The 17,932-nt window shown below is 39.8% G+C and overlaps 1 protein-coding gene across 3 annotated transcripts in view; it reads right to left on the bottom strand.

Annotated features, from left to right (window-relative positions):
- VSTM2A (V-set and transmembrane domain containing 2A) overlaps positions 1 to 17,932 on the bottom strand; it is a 46,337-nt gene that overhangs the window by 16,401 nt on the left and 12,004 nt on the right. For all 3 annotated transcript variants that reach the window (XM_042471193.1, XM_042471194.1, XM_042471195.1), the window contains exon 4: positions 10,852 to 11,185. In XM_042471193.1, coding sequence (XP_042327127.1) covers positions 10,852 to 11,185 — 334 coding nt within the window. The remainder of the gene's footprint in view (positions 1 to 10,851; positions 11,186 to 17,932) is intronic.

Here is a 17,932-nt window from a genome sequence, read left to right on the forward strand (position 1 = left end):
AGGTTTTTTCTGGCTCTTCTTCTAAAATCATCCCAAAGCATCGGCTCTGATCTCTTATCCATTATCCTTCTCCAACAGTTATCTTCACTTTATATGCTATCTTTCCTCTTCCCCTACTACTCTGTCTTCCTTCATATATGTGGATTTCCTCCCTTATTTCCTGCTTGCCCTTATCTATCCTATGAAATCTTATCTAGCCTATATATACAATAGTAGGAAGATGCGTACAACCACATTGCAACATATGACGTTAATGAAGCACACCAAGGAATGTGAAAATAAAATCAACATGTGCTTTGCAGACTATAGCAAAGATATGACTACATGGATCATGAAAGCTCATGGAAGACTCTTAAAGACATGGGAGTCCCCACTACAGCCAACGTGTCCGGGAATGCTGCCAGCAGACACTTGACAGTAGCTGATAACGAGCCTAGCAGAGTGGAAGTGAAAGTAAAGCAGACCTTGCAAGAATCAGTCTGAGAGCAGTCTGAGAAAACAAGCCGAGTTCAGAATTCCGAAGTCCAAACGTTCCGAGAGTCAAGCCGAAGTCAGATACCAAAGAAAACAAACATTGGTCAAACAGTCCGGTCAAAACAGCCAAGAGATAACAAAGTCCGGTCCACGGTCAAGTAACAAAGAATCCAGATACTAGGAGCTATGCTAGCAGCACAATCACGCCGGAGATCATGCATCATGCAATAAACTCTAGCAACCAGCATTAGTCTCTCTCCCAATTAAGTAAGGGAAACTCTCCCTCGTGCCACCTGAGGCTGGTTGGCTAATTGCCTCTCGGCAATTCTCTGTGATCTGCGCCTGCAAGCACTCTCAGCTCTTCTCTCTTTGAAAGAAGGCACCTGCATGCAAGCTTCGTCCCCAGAGTCCCCACTAGGCAGTGGTACCATAGAAGGTCTCTCTTCGGCACTAGGACCTGGTTGAACCTCCTCCTCTGGGGTTGGAGGATCACAGCTGGGACCTGGCAGGGCAGGAACAGCACCTGGTGTTGCCTCAATCAGCCCTTGCTCTGGAGGAGGCTCATCCTCCTCCTCATCCTCCGAGAGCTGATCTTGGCTGGCCATGACAAATAGGTACATAGATCAAGAGACTACTGTTAGAACAGAACAGAATACTGTTAAAACTGTTCTCCAACAGAAATCTACTCTTGGAAAAACAGGATGGTTCCTAATTGGCAAAGGCAAGGCTGAACTCTATCACCCGACTTGTTCATCTTGTATGCAGAAGATATAATAAGAAAAGCTCAGAACCATCTAATTAAAAATAATAATTGTAAGCCACTCTGATAGCCTTTAGGGCTGAAGGATGGGGTATAAGTACTCTAATAAATAAAAGAAAAGAGTGAAGATAGGTGGTAGGAACACCAACAATCTAAGATATGTTGATGACACCATACTACTATTGGAAAACATCACGGACTTCAAACAATTACTAAGGAAAGTCAAGGAAGAAAGTGGAAAGGCAGGCCTACTGCTGCACATAAAGAGAACAAAAATAATGACCAAAGAGGAACTACATAAATTCAACCTAGACAATGAGGAAATCAAAATAGTTAAAGATTTCCCATACCTTGGATCAAACATTGATAAGAACAGAGATTGCAGACAAGAAATAAGAAGACTAGGAGTGAGAAGAACAGCCTTGAAAAAACCAGACAAGATCCTGAAATATGAAGATATACAACAGAACACTAAAGTCAGAATCATCCAAGACATTGTATTCCCCATTACCATGGGATCTGGACAGTGAAGAAATCTAGCAGAAAGAAAATCAAGTCATTTGGGATATGTTGCTAAAGAAGAGTGTTGAGGATACCCTGGACAGCCCAAAAGACAAGAAAATGGGTCTTTGATCAGATCAAGCCTGAATACTCCCTGAGGCTGTCATATTTTGGCCACTTCATGAGAAAGCATGAATCATAAAAAAAGACCACAATGATGGGAAAGATAGAGGGCAGCAGAAAGAGAGGAATACTGCATGCCAGATGGATAGACTCAACCAGGGAAGTCATGGGCCTGAATTTACAAGACCTAAGCAGAGCAGTGGAGGACAGGGGATCTTGGTGATATGTCATTTACAGGGTTGTCATGAGTCAGGGCCGACTCACGGGATAGTTAATACACACAAGAAAAGTAACATGAAACCATGTTAAAATATGACCTCAGATGTCCCAGAAATTTTATTTTGTTACAGCTGAGACAAAACTACTCAGTTTTCATGTTCTCACTTCAATTATTTTTAAAAATTCATTGAATAGAAAATATTTAGTTGTGGACTTTACTTTGTCTTCTTATCATCAAGAACATAGTAAATAATTGATAGTTTACACTTATAAGACTATTTAGAGAGACTCATTATACTGTATATGCTGTCACTGGTGGTGTTCGCACTGGCCAGAGTATTCTGTCCCCCGAAGCAGCTGTGATGTCCCTTGTCACCTTAACATTCCTATTGTAATGTCAGGAGTCTGTTCACAAATGCACCCCATTGTAATGCTCACTACTGTTGTTGCCACTGTTGAGAGTTGCTCGCTCTGAGGTGGCACAGAGAGACACATTTTAAACAACCTCCTTGCCTTGCAATAGATGGTTCTGGATCTTCCAGGAAGATCAAAAACAAAAGGTGAGTTGAGTTTTAAAACTATGTTTCAAGGGGGAGGGACTATACACCAGGTTCAGTGATAAACTGGTCAGACATTGTCTAGCCAGTTGTCTCCAGAGCTGAGATTTGGGCACTGCATTGTCTGGACTCATCACAGTGGGAATGGGGGCAGGACGGTGTGTGTGTGTCTGCAATCCAGACAGGGCCCTAATCTGTCTGAAAGGAACATGGCCCAGAAATCAGTACACAACTGTAAAGTTCTCTGGTATAGGTCCCATGGAAATTAATTGCAGCTGTATAGGTATAAGGCAATCTAGTGAGCAATCTAAAGGCATGTATGAAAATAATGTTTGGAAAGAACAAGGGTTGATCTAGAAAACTGCAAAGAATTCTCAAGGAATGTTTATAAAATAGTGGAGGGGATTCCCTCCCATTTCTAATTCTTATCAACTCATTCATATGTCTTTTGCAGTGGGCCCTGCACAATTTGGGATATGAGAAATAAATAATTTTTATGGTTTTTTTGGGCTATGAGGCCCTGTTCTAGAAGAGTTTATTCCTTAATAGTAAAACATCAACTTCTAAACTGTGTTCATTTAATTGCAGAATGCTACCTGCAGGAGGGTCAATGAAGCCACGTTACTACTTTATATAATAGCATCTGCTTAGCAGGAAATTAAGTTTGCTTTCCTTTTTCTGCATTTTGGTGGGGGCCCTTAGTGAGCTTTTCTCTATATTTCACTTGACCTTGGCACAGTTTCCATTTTGCTGTCATTTGCCCAAATGTTTTCCAAGACAGAGTTCTGCCTTTGTTGCATGAATAAATAAAGAAAAGAATAAATCTCATTATAACACCTTTAATTTCTCTTGACATTAACAAGGATATTTTCTGATAGCAGAGTCTTCCAAATTTGCCTCAGGTTCACATTTTCTTTCTTCTAAAATCCAGAATAACTAGTAATTTCTGATAATGATTCCTAAAGCCAAGAAAGGTAATCTAAATGACTTTTGGTGACCATTTTAGTAATAAAAAGATACTGTGGCAGGAAACATCAGCAGTATATGAAAGTAACATACTACAAGAAACAGTGTAATGTGTTACTGGATAATTAGGACATAATGTTATTTTTGCAAATAATGTGATCATTTGTAATATCAACACATTTCTTTCCAAGTAATGAGTAACATTTATTTGTTACCTTTTTTCACTTTAGAATAAAAATGCTATCTGGAGCATTTAGAGAGATTAAGGCTTAGTTTTTAACTACCTCCCCCCCAAAAATATATATATATGAAGGTAGTCAATAATGGAGGGGTGCCCAAATGCCAGGGGATGGGGGTGTATTATTCTCTAGTAGGACTTCAAGGACTGTATCATCCTCTCACAACATTTTAAATTTAAAAAAATCAAGGAAAAAACACCTCAAAATATCCTAGAGTTGGAAGTAATACACATTGTTATTTTTTAATTTTTTCCCCAAAACTTGAGGAGACTGGGAATTCCTGGGACTGTAAAATAGCATTGGGGGCCACATATAGCCCATAGGTTTTACATTTTGCACTCCTGGAGTAAAGTAACATTATCAAAGTCACCTCAATGGGGATTTGTTTTCAAGTGTAATTTTTCAAGTTCAGATTATCACATGCACTCAGCTCATTGACAGAATATTGGAAAGATCTTGCTTGAGACCTGCCTCAACCATGCAGAGAATCACCTTCATCCATAAATGCTTCAACTGGGTCAATATAATACTGAGTATTATATTATAGCAAGTAGCACAAACACTGAGGCAAAACAGGTGGCCCTGAAACAGTGGCTTGATGCCACCCCTTTCAGCACTGGATCAGGCCCACAGCAACCGCACTTTGCCGGCCCTAAAAGAGCTGGAAAAAGGGTACCTTTTTTGAGGTGGTGGCACTTTCCAGCACTCATTTTGGTGTGAGTCATCTTAATGCCATGCCAAAGGCTGCCTGCCATGTGGACAGGTGGGCAGCGTGACAGTGGCTTGGGCTTTTGGCTGATCTGTTTTGCCCCTTCTCATCTTAGACTATTTTTTTTCCTGAAAGTAATACCTGGCATCCATCAGGTTGGAAATAATCAAAAGAACGCTAGAGCTGATGTAATGCACCACCATTCATATGTCAGATTTATGCATATCAAACCACCCTGCCTAGTCAATGAATCCCATTGAAACCAGAAAGCTTCAGCTGGACAAAGTGTGCATGTGTATATCTATTTGTGAACATACATTGTTTTAAAGTTTAAATTTTTTACTTGGGGGAGAGGGCAAAACTTGAACTGCTTCTATTCCCTAGCCCATCTTACATGGAAAGTTCTGGCTTGATCATCCATACTCATATTCCAAAAAGGAAATTTGACAGGAGACTAAAAGAATGCCAGCTACCATTTCCCATACATCCTTCCATTTATTGTCCTTTCTTTATTTTTCTGTTATGCTCATTGACATTTAACCCATTATTTCCATAAACAGGGACCTATAATTTTGGCTTACACTGCTCTGCATAACTCCTACAGATGGCACTATAGAAATGGATATCATCCACCAATTGTTGAGATGTGCAAAAGTGAGATTCTATGACTCAAAATTTGAGATTTTGTGGCTCTGCTTGTTTAGTTATGATTTATGCAGTGGCACTGAAAGCAGTGGTGAGGTAAAGAAGGCAGGGAGGCAGTTGAAATATAAAAATGAAGAAGGCTATGAGAAGGGAGATTAGGTGTCCAGGTCTGAGTTTTCATGAATGGCTGACTCTGTAAGTTGAAGAGTTTGGTGAAGTGTTCCTGAAACTAGGAGATTTTATGCCACAAAACTTGAGATGTTTTGGCTCTGCTGGTTTAGTTATGCTTTATGCAGTGGCACTTGGTGAAGTGTTCCTGAAACCAATGGGACTATGGGAGACATAGCTTAAAAAATTTGCCAAGCCAGGAAAAATAGGACAAGAGTCATGAGGCTAGAGGTCAGAAACACTAGTTCCCTCAAACCCAGTTTTCCATTGAAAGGTGGGTCTGGAGAAAGATGCTTCTTCCTCCTGTTAAACAGCTGCAACTACTTTCTCTTTTCTATGAGCAAGGAGATTTGTCAAACCACTCACAGGAGACTACGGGCCTGTACAGACAGTCCAAAATAAAGCTGCTTCGGGACACTTTGGAAGTATGCTGCTTAAATGATGCATGCGTCCTAAGAGGCCAGAAGCTCGGCCAAAGCTGTGCTTTAATCTTTAGGACTGGAGCATGGCTTTGGCATGGCTTCTGGCCTCTTAGGACACATGCATCATTTAAACAACATACCTCCAAAGTAACCCAAAGAAGCTTTATTTTGGACTGTCTGTATGGGCCCTACATTTTGCAAGTGGTTTCACACAATAGCTTCCTGGCCTATGTCATGTGTAGTTGGTGTGGGGTGGAGGGTAGCAGAAGCATACAGCAACAGCCATATGTGGTTGAGCACTGCTGTTCTTACAAGCCAGGATTAGCAAGGATTGTTTTTCTCTGTGTTCCAATCTGTTCCCTGTTATTTACCTATCAACTGGAATGAGATGCCTTATATTTGTTGTGTCTTAATTGATCCTCTAAAGCTTAGTGTTAGCAGGGACAAGCTTGTACTGGCCTCTAAGAGTTATATTTGTTTTGAGGTACCTTTGTGTAATTTTTTAAAAATGTCTAGATTTGACCTTTCAGGATTGTATTAACTGGTGGTGGGTGGGTGGCATTTCCACTGGTGACCATCTGTGGTTACCCTAGTAAAATCATCTGATGACCAAGCTTCAGTTCCACAGCTCCATAGAGTGCTACCTGCCACTGCTGAGAGATAAGCCCCTTTCCCTGGGCCCATCTTTCAAAGCAATATACTGTTGGGGTTGTCTAGTTTCTTTTTACTTGGACTGGATCTGTGATTTTTCCTGACACTGATAAAGACCAGGGTTAGGACAATAGAAGTTAATGGTTTTTGTGTACAAGGTACATTGACCCCCAATTAGAATTGTCCCTACCCAAAAGAAATTTTCTTTCAGTCCCCTAATTTATAGCATTGCAGTAACTTAATAATAATAATAATAATAATAATAATAATAATAATAATAATATTTATTTATTTATATCCTCCCTCTCCCTATGGATCAAGGTGGGTTACAAAGTACAATACAATACATAAAACAATACATAAAACTATAAAATACAAAATAAAAGTAAAATCAGTAAAGCATAATCCACTGTGTCCCTCCCTGCTAAGAAAACATTAGCACATAAAAGTATTGATTAAAATAGTTAAAAGGCAGATTAAGGAGAGCTAATTTGAGGTAGGGAAGGCAATCGGAGCCAGAGTAAAGAAGGATCACTCAGTCTGGAAAGGCCTGCCAGAATTGCTCCGTCTTTATAGCCTTTTTAAAGGCATTGAAGGTGGTAATGTGATGGATCGCATCTGGCAGGTCATTTCATATTTTCAGAATGGCAGATGAGAAGGCCCTCTGGGAGACAGCCACCAACCTGGTATTCATTGGTGCAATAGGTTCCTCCCAGAAGATCTGAGTGTGTGGGGCGGACTATAAGGAAGAAGGCACTCCCACAAGTAAAATGCAGTTGAGCAGGTAGAAACACAGTTTAGGTATGCAAAGGAAAGGGACAGGTAAAGTGACCAAGGGAATGAGAACACAGCAAATACAAGTGTTCTTGTTGTGTGCCTTCATGTTATTTTTTTTAATTATGGAGCCCCTAAGGTGAATCTATCATGGGGTTTAGCAGATTTTTTCAGAGTGGGTTTGCTATAGCTTTCCTCTCAGGCTGAGAGAGTGTGACTTGCCAAGATTACCCTGTAGGTTTGTATGGTTCAGCAGGGATTTGAACCCTGGTCTCTCAGTGTCCTAGTCCAACATGAAAACCAATACACCACACTGGCTCTCTATAAGTGTTCCAGTTGTGAACAATGTTAATACTGAATTCTGCAATGTTAGAAATTAGAGGAATAAAGAACATTTTCATTGCAAGACGTAAGTTTCATTTGGAGAAGCAGTGCATTCATTTTGCCTCACCTGATAATTTGCCTATTAGGTGGAGTCTGGAACCCATGCTCTACAGCTTCCGATTTGTGTGTTTGTGTGTAAGTGTGTGTAAGAAAGTGAAATTGCCCGTTTGCAGTTGGGAAAAGGAAGAGAGAGTTGTAAATTGGCTGAAACCAACCTCTCACAGGGACAGTTGCTGTTTATAGGTATCAATTTTCTTCCTCTGTACTACATGTATATTTGAAAGCAGAGTGAGAATTGCAAAGATAGTATAAGTCTCCAGTGCTTTCCCATCAAAGAAAATGAAATCTTGTCATGCTGCCCTTGAAACTTCTCACTACTCAGAAAAGTGGGTAGGAGCACTTCATAAATACATGAATAAATAACAGTAGTGTATCTGCTACATAGCCTTGGATCAAGAAAGCTTTTAAGCTTCCCTATGGATGTTAAAGGAAACCCACAGCAAGGATGGGAGTCATAAGCCCACCAGATGTTGTTAGCCGGCAGCTTCCATCACCCCTAGACATCATAGCCAATGGTGAGGAAATCAGCATCTGGATAGCTGGTCTTCAAATAAGGGCCTGGCAATATGATACTTTAAATGTATTTTTAAGTGAAACCATGGCTGCATCTGCACTGCAGAAATAATCCAGTTAAATGCCACTTTAATTGAGATGGTTTAAAGCTATGGAATTCTGGAATTTTTAGTTTTGTGAGACAGTTAGCCTTCTCTGTTAGAGAGTTCTGGGACCTACAAGAAACTACAGTTCCCAGAATTCCACAGCATTGAGCCATGGCAGTTAAAGGTGTGTCAAACTGAATTATTTCCATAGTGTGGATGCAGCCCACAGTGATTGCTTTTTATTAACAGCAAGTGCAAGCAGAATAAGCATGATTCAGACTAAGGCTAAAATCTTTAGGAAGAAGGCAAATAACAATGTGGAAACAACAACAGCAACTCTCAGTGATGCTAAACAGTCATGTAATGAGTGTGTTCAGAGCAGGATAGGGAAGAGTTAATTTCACTTGCCACTCTCAGTTCTTAATGCAATGTAATTTTATGTTCTTTTTCTTTTAAAAAAATCCCAACAACAAAAATCTTGTTGTAGCTTTGAGAGACACACTGAAAACAGCATACCCAAAGCATGACCTTTAGCTCCACGAACTGAACTTGGTCTGTTTTTTTTTTTTAAGTAACCAAGATAATTTTGAACCTGCAGATTTGACCTATTCATTGGGGGGAAAAATCTTGTTCTCATTCTTTCATAACAGTATTTTTTAAAATCCTTCCTGGTACTAGATTGCCTCTCAAATTCTATCTTAAAATTCCTGCAGTGCTTCAGACTTGAGTTGTTGCACAGGTAACAGTTTACAGGCAACATTTCAGTCTTTGCTATTCATCTAACACTGTGTGATACCTCCAAGTGGAAATTACTTTTTATTGATTTATTGATTGATTAAATGTAATTCTTAGTACTTGACTTAAATTTGAAAAAAACCCTATTAATTAATGAGTAATAAGGTCACAGGAGGAATTTTTCAAGGGGACAATATAAAGTCATAGAAGGGACTGTAGAAAACCATTTGTTAAGTATAATATTGTAGGATAAATAAATATAATCACACGTGTAACCAATTGATGGAACCATTGATTGTTAAAAAGACCAAGTGGCTGGAATACTCAAAATGTGCTGTATAATTGTAAACCATTTCTTGCCATTATAGAGTACTTTTTGAGTATTCTAAACACTTCCTTGATGTGGTATTTTTAACAATCCTGTCAGACAACTCAATATTATTACCATATTGGTTGTGGAGGATAGAGACTAAGAAAGTGTGGCCTATTATTATTATTATTATTATTATTATTAACCTTTATTTATAAAGCGCTGTAAATTTGCACAGCACTGTACATACAATCTTTATAATTGGACGGTTAAATTAATGGTCAGTTCATCACTATTCCTAACTCACACTCAGATCCATGATAGTTCACCATCTCACTATAACTCAACTCCCAATCAGAAATCTTGAGAAGCTTGAGAATAATAAAATTATCCTCACCAAAAAGTAGTATAATATACAAGTAGCTATATGCAAATGAACCAACAGAATATCTGGACTACCAGAGTCAAAACAAGAAGAATTATTTCCAAAGATGATGTGAGTAATCATCTGTGTTCTTCAAAAACTGACACATTTCAAAATGTACCAGTAACAATCTTCCATGGACAATGTTCTCTCTCTTTAATTCTTACAAAAACAATTTTCTCTTTTCTCTTCTAATGTTCTGCAACTAATGCATCTAGTTGTTATCTAAAAATAAATAACATGGTCACTGGGAAATGATTTGGAGCAAACCTAACATGTGACATACCAAACCTAATTCAGCCTTCAGCAATGTATGGTAGCCCACAAGGACATTGTTAAACCCAAACTCAAAGGTTGTCAAATATTACACTGATAGGCTGCATTAGGCTGGATGGGACATAAGTTGTCAAGTCTGCTGTTATATCCCCCCAACACACACACTATCCTATTTACAGCTAATTTAGTGGATCACAAAAAAATGTTCAGCCTTGATTTTAGAGAGAAACAAAATTCTGTAAATGGAAACAAGGAAAATCTAGCTCTCCATAAAAGAAGGGGGCAGGGAGAAAATACAGGCAACATAAATTAGCATATTTTGATATAAATCCTCTTACTTTGGGCTCCAATGTTTTCTTACATTACCAATGAAAATCGTTGTTTAGGACTCAATGATGTATTGTCTTCCTAGTTCTTCAAACTAAGACCACATACAACATAGTCCATCATGCCATACATACCAGGGAATAACTCTTGTTTGTTTTTGCAATCTTACAAAAACACTAAAAACAGGAAAATGATTAAGTCCTGAAGATGGGTGATGGCTTCCATACATAGTTTGTGCATTTCAGTTTATGGATAACAAGCCTTTGTTTTAAATGCTTACCATAGCAAAGTCAATGGGGCTTTTTGTTTTTGTTTTGGAGAGTAAAGAGAACCATGTATTCCAAAGCTATGGACTTGTGTTTAGCATATTTCCCTAAGCCATTTTGGATGTAAAACAGCACAGAGCACGATAAGCATTTTTTCTTTCTCTAGTAACATCATTATTTCCCCCTTTCACTTTGAATTTAAAACATGTCTCAAGATCATTAACACACAAATCCATCAACTGTTCAAAATACATTCTCATACCTGATTGTGGGCTTTGTTTAGGGATTTTGGCATCTGCTGGAGGGCTTGAGGTGGGGCGTATACGCTGGCTGGCAGAATTATGGATGCTACTAGGGATGGCTGCTGAGATGTTCTTGCGAGGCTTATCTTGTAGCCACATAGGGGATGCTTCAAAGGCCTGCATCCGTCGGGAGTGGCTGTTTGCACTGACTTTGAGATAGGCCTGGGCTTTGTATTCCTGAAGGTCTCCATAATTGGCATCGGTCACCCTGCACTCATACAACCCTTCATCCTTTTTCCTGACTTTTGAGATCTGCAGCTTGTGGGAGATGTCATTCCCTTGTACTTTCACTGTCTGCAAAAGTTTGAGAAAGAACGTATCAGGCATTACATTCAGCAAATGTCCCAACTATTTGTATTTACAGAAGGTCCATCTAGACAGAGTTTGTTTCCTTCCCCCCTGCCAGAAAGAAGATTCTGAGTCAGCTAGCAGCTGACCTTGGATTTGAGGTTACTAAAGGAAGCAAGTTACCCAGCCACTGGCCACAGAATTATGTTCAACTGGGTTGTTTGTATGTGTGTGGGTTTGTCATGTGAATTTATTTGGGGTTGAGGTGGGGAATAGAATAGTGGAGGCATTATTTCAACCTGTTCTAAAGTGACTTGAGTATCATGCAATCAAAAGTTGGGTATAAATATTTAAAACATATACAAAACAAACCGGCCATTCTGACAATGTAATATTATGTTGATAGTACAATATAATAATACAATATGACATAATTTTTATTTCTTATTTATTTGATCAATTTATGGACCATTAACTATATCTGGAAAGAACATTATGAAGCAATTTTTCAAAGACCAAAGCACTTTACTTACAATATAATACAATAGGGAGAGAAGGGCAGGCTAGCTCCATCAGGCCTTGCCTGAAAGAAGAAGGCCATCCCTCCATTCAGCATCATCCAGAGGAAGAGAAAGGCAAACCAGCTCCATCAGGCCTTGCCTGAAAGAAGAAGGCCTTCCCTCCCTCCACCATCATCCAGAGGGAGAGAAGGGCAGGCCAGGTCCATGAGGCCTTGCGTGAAAAGAAGAAGAGCCATCCACCATCATCCAGAGGAAGAGAAGGGCAGGCCAGCTACATCAGGCCTAGCCATAGTAAGAAGAAGGGCCCTTCCTCTAGTCCATCTGCCTTGGTCGAGGCTCAGAGGGAGAGAAGATCTGCTGGACTTTCCCCCTTCCCCACTGCCATTCCCTTCTCTTTTTGTGTCTTGTCTTTTTAGATTGTAAGCCTGAGGGCGGGGAAATGTCTAATTAACAATTCATAAGCTGCTCTGATAGCCTTTTAGCTGAAGAGGGGTATAAATAAATTATTATTATTATTATTATTATTATTATTATTATTATTATTATTATTATTATTTGTAATTCATACGTCAACTTGTAAATTTGTCTGTTATTATTAGTCCAAGTTGCAGAAGTGGAGGTGGGTTTTTTGAGAGAGGATGTCTTGTAAAGTGCAAAAAGTGTCAAACGGACAGTAAAGATAATATGCATGTTGTCAAAATGGTGGCTGGAATGACAGAAATCAGTTTAGTCCAGGCAGAAGTCTAGGCAAGTTCAACTTTTCCTTGGTTTCACATCTGCAATCCATGCAGCAGATTACATACAGCAGATGAAAACTGCTGGTGAGGAAGATTAAAAATTATGCATGTCATTTCAATTAACTACTGATGACTGGATAGTGGCAGCCGATGAAAATTTTGCATAAGAGCTTTTGAGTAAGAGGAGTTATTTCTAACAAGCTCTGGCAGCACTGGATTTTAGCAGCAATATTTTTGTTGGCCCGCCACCAGTCTTAATCTACTCTCAAGTAAATTATGGTTCCTATATAAGTGAATCCAGAAATAAATTCAGTGTTACCATTCTAATGACTGAAATATGAATGTCCCAATCTACAACACACATTCATAGGCCCAAAACACACTGCAGAAATAATCCAGTCTGAGACCACTTTAACTGCCCTGGCTCAATGCTGAGGAATTCTGGGAACTGTACCTTTGTGAGACATTTAGCCTTCTCTGTCAGAGAGCTCTAATGCCACAATAAGCTACAATTCCCAGGGCTCCCTAGCACTGAGCTGGAGTAGCAAAAGCAGTCTCAAACTGGACTGTTTCTGCACTGTGTTTGGGTCATAGCCTCTGATCTGCACCAGATCTTTGTAATATATTCTTCAGTGGAGATATGAGTATAGAGAATATCACTCTTTAAAAGCATTTGAATCAGCAAAATCTATGTTGATTAACTTTGGCAGCACAGCATTCATAGTATTCTCTTTTCATTCACACCCTTATTCTAATTTACAATTTTAATGAGTTCTTTAAGAATAAAAATATGACCTGTGAGCTCCCTTCACAAATTAGTACACTTCTTCATTTAAACCTACTTTTAATTAGAAGGCTGTATAGGATCATTGAGCATTTAAATCACAAAAGCCTAGTCCAGGTAGAATTAGTTGTGACCAAGGTTCAAACTGCTTATGAAAAGAGGGATGTATTATTAGATATATTGAAATGCATAATAACCACAACAGTATCTGCTGTGGTGAAATCTGATATGCATAGAGCTGGAAAGGATATTCAAAACCTATTTTAAAATGGTCAAAAACATGTTTTTTGAATGTTGAGTAACCCTGGTGAGAAGAATCCTGAACTGGCATGAATTCACAGTTCAGGACTTAGTTTGGACAAAATTTGTGCTTGGTTGTTTTGCACACAAAATAGCATTTTGCATAGAAAATAGCATGGAGTGGGAATGAAGACAGATTTCTCAGTTTCTCTGGTGGATTGCTAAGAAGTCCCAGTCTTCATCCCTGACAGTACTTCTTGTTGAGGATAAAGAAACCTTTCTCTAGGTCATCCAAACTGTGGAGTAATTCCATTCTTTCTTTCAGGTGTAAGAATCATGCAACCCATGGCCATGGATGGGGTCCATATGAGGCCATGGGTGGGGTCCAAGGTGGCCCTGGAAACCCCCAGTGATACCACTAAGACCCGAGCATCTCCTCCATATTTCTACTATTTTTAATCTAAAAATCCACTTTAGAATGCTTTCATGACATGTGACTTAGGCGCCTTACAGACGGGCCTAAGCGGCGCCGTCGTTGCGCCAGGAATACACACGAGGGACGGCGCTTCCGGATGTGCCTTGCCCCTCGTGCGTATTCCGTACAGCAAGATGGCGGCACTCTATACAGACGGGCGCGGCCATCTTGACGTAACAGACGTGTAGCGTCCGGACGTCTAAACCCGGAATAGCCGTCGCAAGTGCGCGCTATGGCACTTGCGGCGGCTCTTCCGGGTTGCCGGAAGGAGTGCGATTTCTGCCCTCCTTTATTGCAGCACAGAGGAGTTGCGCGGTTTGGCTGCTGCGGCTCCTCCGCGCTGCAACCGGCAGCGGCCCAATACCGCCCCTTTTGGGCGGTCTGTAACGAGCCTTAGTTGTTTAAATGATCACCAACCTAAAGGATCAAGACTTCCCCACATGTAACCCAAAAAGGAACCAAAAGTGATGTGACAGGTCTTCTGATCACCCCAAATGGTACCCATGATAGTGTGGATGCAGCCTTCCAAACTTTCAGAAAAGCCAGTAATCAGCTCAGCTCCAAAATATGCCCTCTGCTTTATGTCATTTGTGGTATGTAGGGCAGGTAGGTTTATCTCTCCCAGTCAAACTAACACAATGAAATGAATTCCCTACACACAGAGAGACACAATTGATCTGCATGGATCAGCTGAGAAGCAGGGTTTGAAAAAGGTGTGTGGGGGGTATTAAGAATACTGTGTATGACAGTGAATGTGTGAGAGGGAATGGGATATGAGAGACTATAAGAGTATATTGGGAATGTGGTGTGTATGTCAGATGACAGCTGTAAAAATATTGAGAAAAGGGTGACATTCTTGTCTTGTTTTTCTGGCAGTGGCCCACATTTCTGTTACTCTTTGCACAAAGCACCAAAATGCAACCTATTTTAGCAAGAGCTTGCATATATTTTCTTTTTAGTACAACTCCCAGAGCCTCTTAGCTAGCATGGCCAAATGCCATGCTGGCTGGTGAGTCTAAGAGTTGTAATCCAAAAAAGTAATTTTTCTAAGCTTTGATTTTAGGATCCAGTATGGTGAAATTTGCAGAGGAGGATTTCACATAACTTGCATGCCTGGAATTCTAAGAAGAGAAGGATTAATATAATGCTTGGCAAACCATAATACATAGCTAGTGGGCTGCATTTCTTTTTATGGCTCAAATTTTGCATCTTTGTACTATTAAAAGAACATCTGGTATAAAATTCTCATCCCATGTTCGGACCCTGATATTTCCACCTCTTTACTTTATTCATTTGTACCATATGTTTTCTAAAGAGTTCCATGTAATTTTGAAAATAGTGTTCCTATGTAATTTTAACTGCATTGCACCAGGTAATGAAATAATATTGAAAGCAATTACAGCCCTTGTATGTTTGTAATGTCACATTGTAAAAACAAATAAGCAAAAAATGAAAAGATTCTGAAGGGTTTAGTTTTTCATGGGGGCAAAAAACCCATTAAGGCTAATGAAAGTTTGATGTGTGAGTCCAAGAAAGGGGGAAAAAACCCCTCTTTATTCTAGCAAAATTTAGGCTGCAGTCACACTGCAGAAATAATCTATGTTGATACCACTTTAATTACCATGGTTCAGTACTATGGAATTCTGGGAATTCTAGTTTGTTGTGGCTCTCTTGACAGAGAAAGCTAAATGTCTCACAAAACTACGGCCTGTTACAGACTGCCAAAATAAAGCTGCTTTGGGTCTCTTTGGAGGTATGCTGTTTAAATGATGCATGGGTCCTAAGAATCCAGAAGCTGCACCAAAGCTTCACTCCGGTGCTTAGGAATGGAGTGTGGCTTTGGCGCGACCTCCGGACTCATAGGACCCATGCATCATTTAAATAGCATACCTCCAAAGAGACCCGAAGCAGCTTTATTTTGGCAGTCTGTAACAGGCCTACAATTCCCAAAATTCCATAGTATTGAGAAAAGGTTGTTAAAGTAGTGTCAACATGGATTATTTCTGCAGTGCAGATGCAGGCATACTGTATAAAATTGGTGTTGGTGGATGTCTATAGAATCTTAATGGCATATGGGCTGGCAGATTCTGGGAATGTAGTACAAAAACTAACACTTTAAAGCTCTGGTTGCATACATGATCATTCAGATTTAAATGCTTTAATTATAGAAATTACACATTAAATTCCAAATCCATTCTCAGGTGGATTCTGATGGGATAAGCATTACCATCCAACCAATGGCATTACTTTTTAATGGTGGTGGGATTGCATCCTTCTGTGATGAAAAAGGCTATACTGATCCAGTGCTTCTGGTAGGGCCACACAGGCTTTTCCTTAGATGTTTAGTCTGAGGAACCAGTCTAAATGTGACAAATGACTACTGGGAAGCAGCAATAGTGAGGGAGGGCATACTAGCAGGAGATGTCTCAGAGATGGCAGTGGCATCATAGCTAACACTTGTTAATACTGTGCAGATGCATGCATAGAGAACCTATTTTGAATGTCTTTCACCATGAAAACCCTATGATGAGACAATCCAAAATGAAACAAGGGATAGTGCCAGAAGATGAGACTCCCAGGTCAGAGGGCACTCAACAAGCTACTAGGGTACAGCAGGGGAGAAATATGACTAGCACAACTGCTAATGGCAGAACTGGAGTGAAACCAAAAGGATGCTCAGAGGTGAAAGGAAAGTCAGAAGCTGCACACCAAATTTTAGAAAATATCAAATGTGAGAGACAAGGATCAGGGGAAGCTTGACATTGTAAAACAAGGACTGGAACAGTAAACATTGAGATACTTGTGGGTCAGTTAAAGTACACAGGAATTTGGCATTTAAATTTAGTAAAACACAGGAGTTTATCAGACAAGGGGAATTGGAAGTATAATCCGATGGCAATCTGAACGCAATCATGGGGTTTAACATTATTGCATGATAACCCACTACACACAAATTCGGGCAATGGGAATCAGTCCAAACGCAATCATGGGGGTTCACATTATTGCATGATAGACTGCTACATGCAAATCTGGGCAATGGCATGCTATTTTTGGGCAATGGGGAGCCAGTTTGAATGCAATGCATATTCATGTAATTGCGTGAAACTAGTGACTTTAAGTGAATGCGTTTTGGCCCCACTTTCTTTTCATTTGAATTTAAGAGAAATTCCTCCCGCTTGATAAACTCCAAGGTATTTTCCTTAGAAAATGAAAATCTAAGAGGAAATGAGGTGGCATTAATAGTAAGGAGAAATGCAGCAAAATCACTCAGAGGATATAATGTTAAATCTGACCAAATAATATCAGTAAGACTTCAGGGAAGCCTCACAAATATAACCATAATCCAAGTTTACCCTTGAACTACAGAGGCAGAAGAAGACATGGAAAGATTCTATGCTGGAGACTAGGAGGAAATTGATCACACACAAACACAAACAGGACTTCTTGTTAATCATTAGATATTGGATTGCAAAAGTATGAAAAAGAACACTATGAAAGATTTAGGCACTGATCACACCAGGGCCATGGCAACAGGACATGCCTGGCCCCAATCTGGGCTGCCACCGCAGTCTTAAACCAGCCTGCCTGAAGGAGTGGATCATATCTGCTCCTTCTTGGCCTGATTCTTCCTGGATGGTGTGGTGTCAATGTGGGTTCTGGCCACATTCAGGGCATGCATCGTCTGAACTCTATGTCCAAATGTGGCCAGAATCTACATCATCTGACCCTCATGTTTTGGGCTTTCAAAAGATTTGGCCTAGGATCCAGAAATGAAGCATGATTATGACTGACTGAATTTTGTGAGACCAATAGTTTGTTCATAACAGACATATTTTTCAAGCAAACAAAGAAATGACTGTATACACGGACATCTAATGGCCAGTGTAGAAATCAAATAGATGGAGAAACTCCATTCCCTCTGCAAAAACAAGACCACCAACAGATTGTGGCACAGATCATGAACTGCTAATATCAAAAATGAAGGTAAAACTGAAG

This window comes from Sceloporus undulatus, chromosome 6 (genome assembly GCF_019175285.1).
Source record: "Sceloporus undulatus isolate JIND9_A2432 ecotype Alabama chromosome 6, SceUnd_v1.1, whole genome shotgun sequence".
Classification (NCBI taxonomy): Eukaryota; Metazoa; Chordata; class Lepidosauria; order Squamata; family Phrynosomatidae; genus Sceloporus; species Sceloporus undulatus.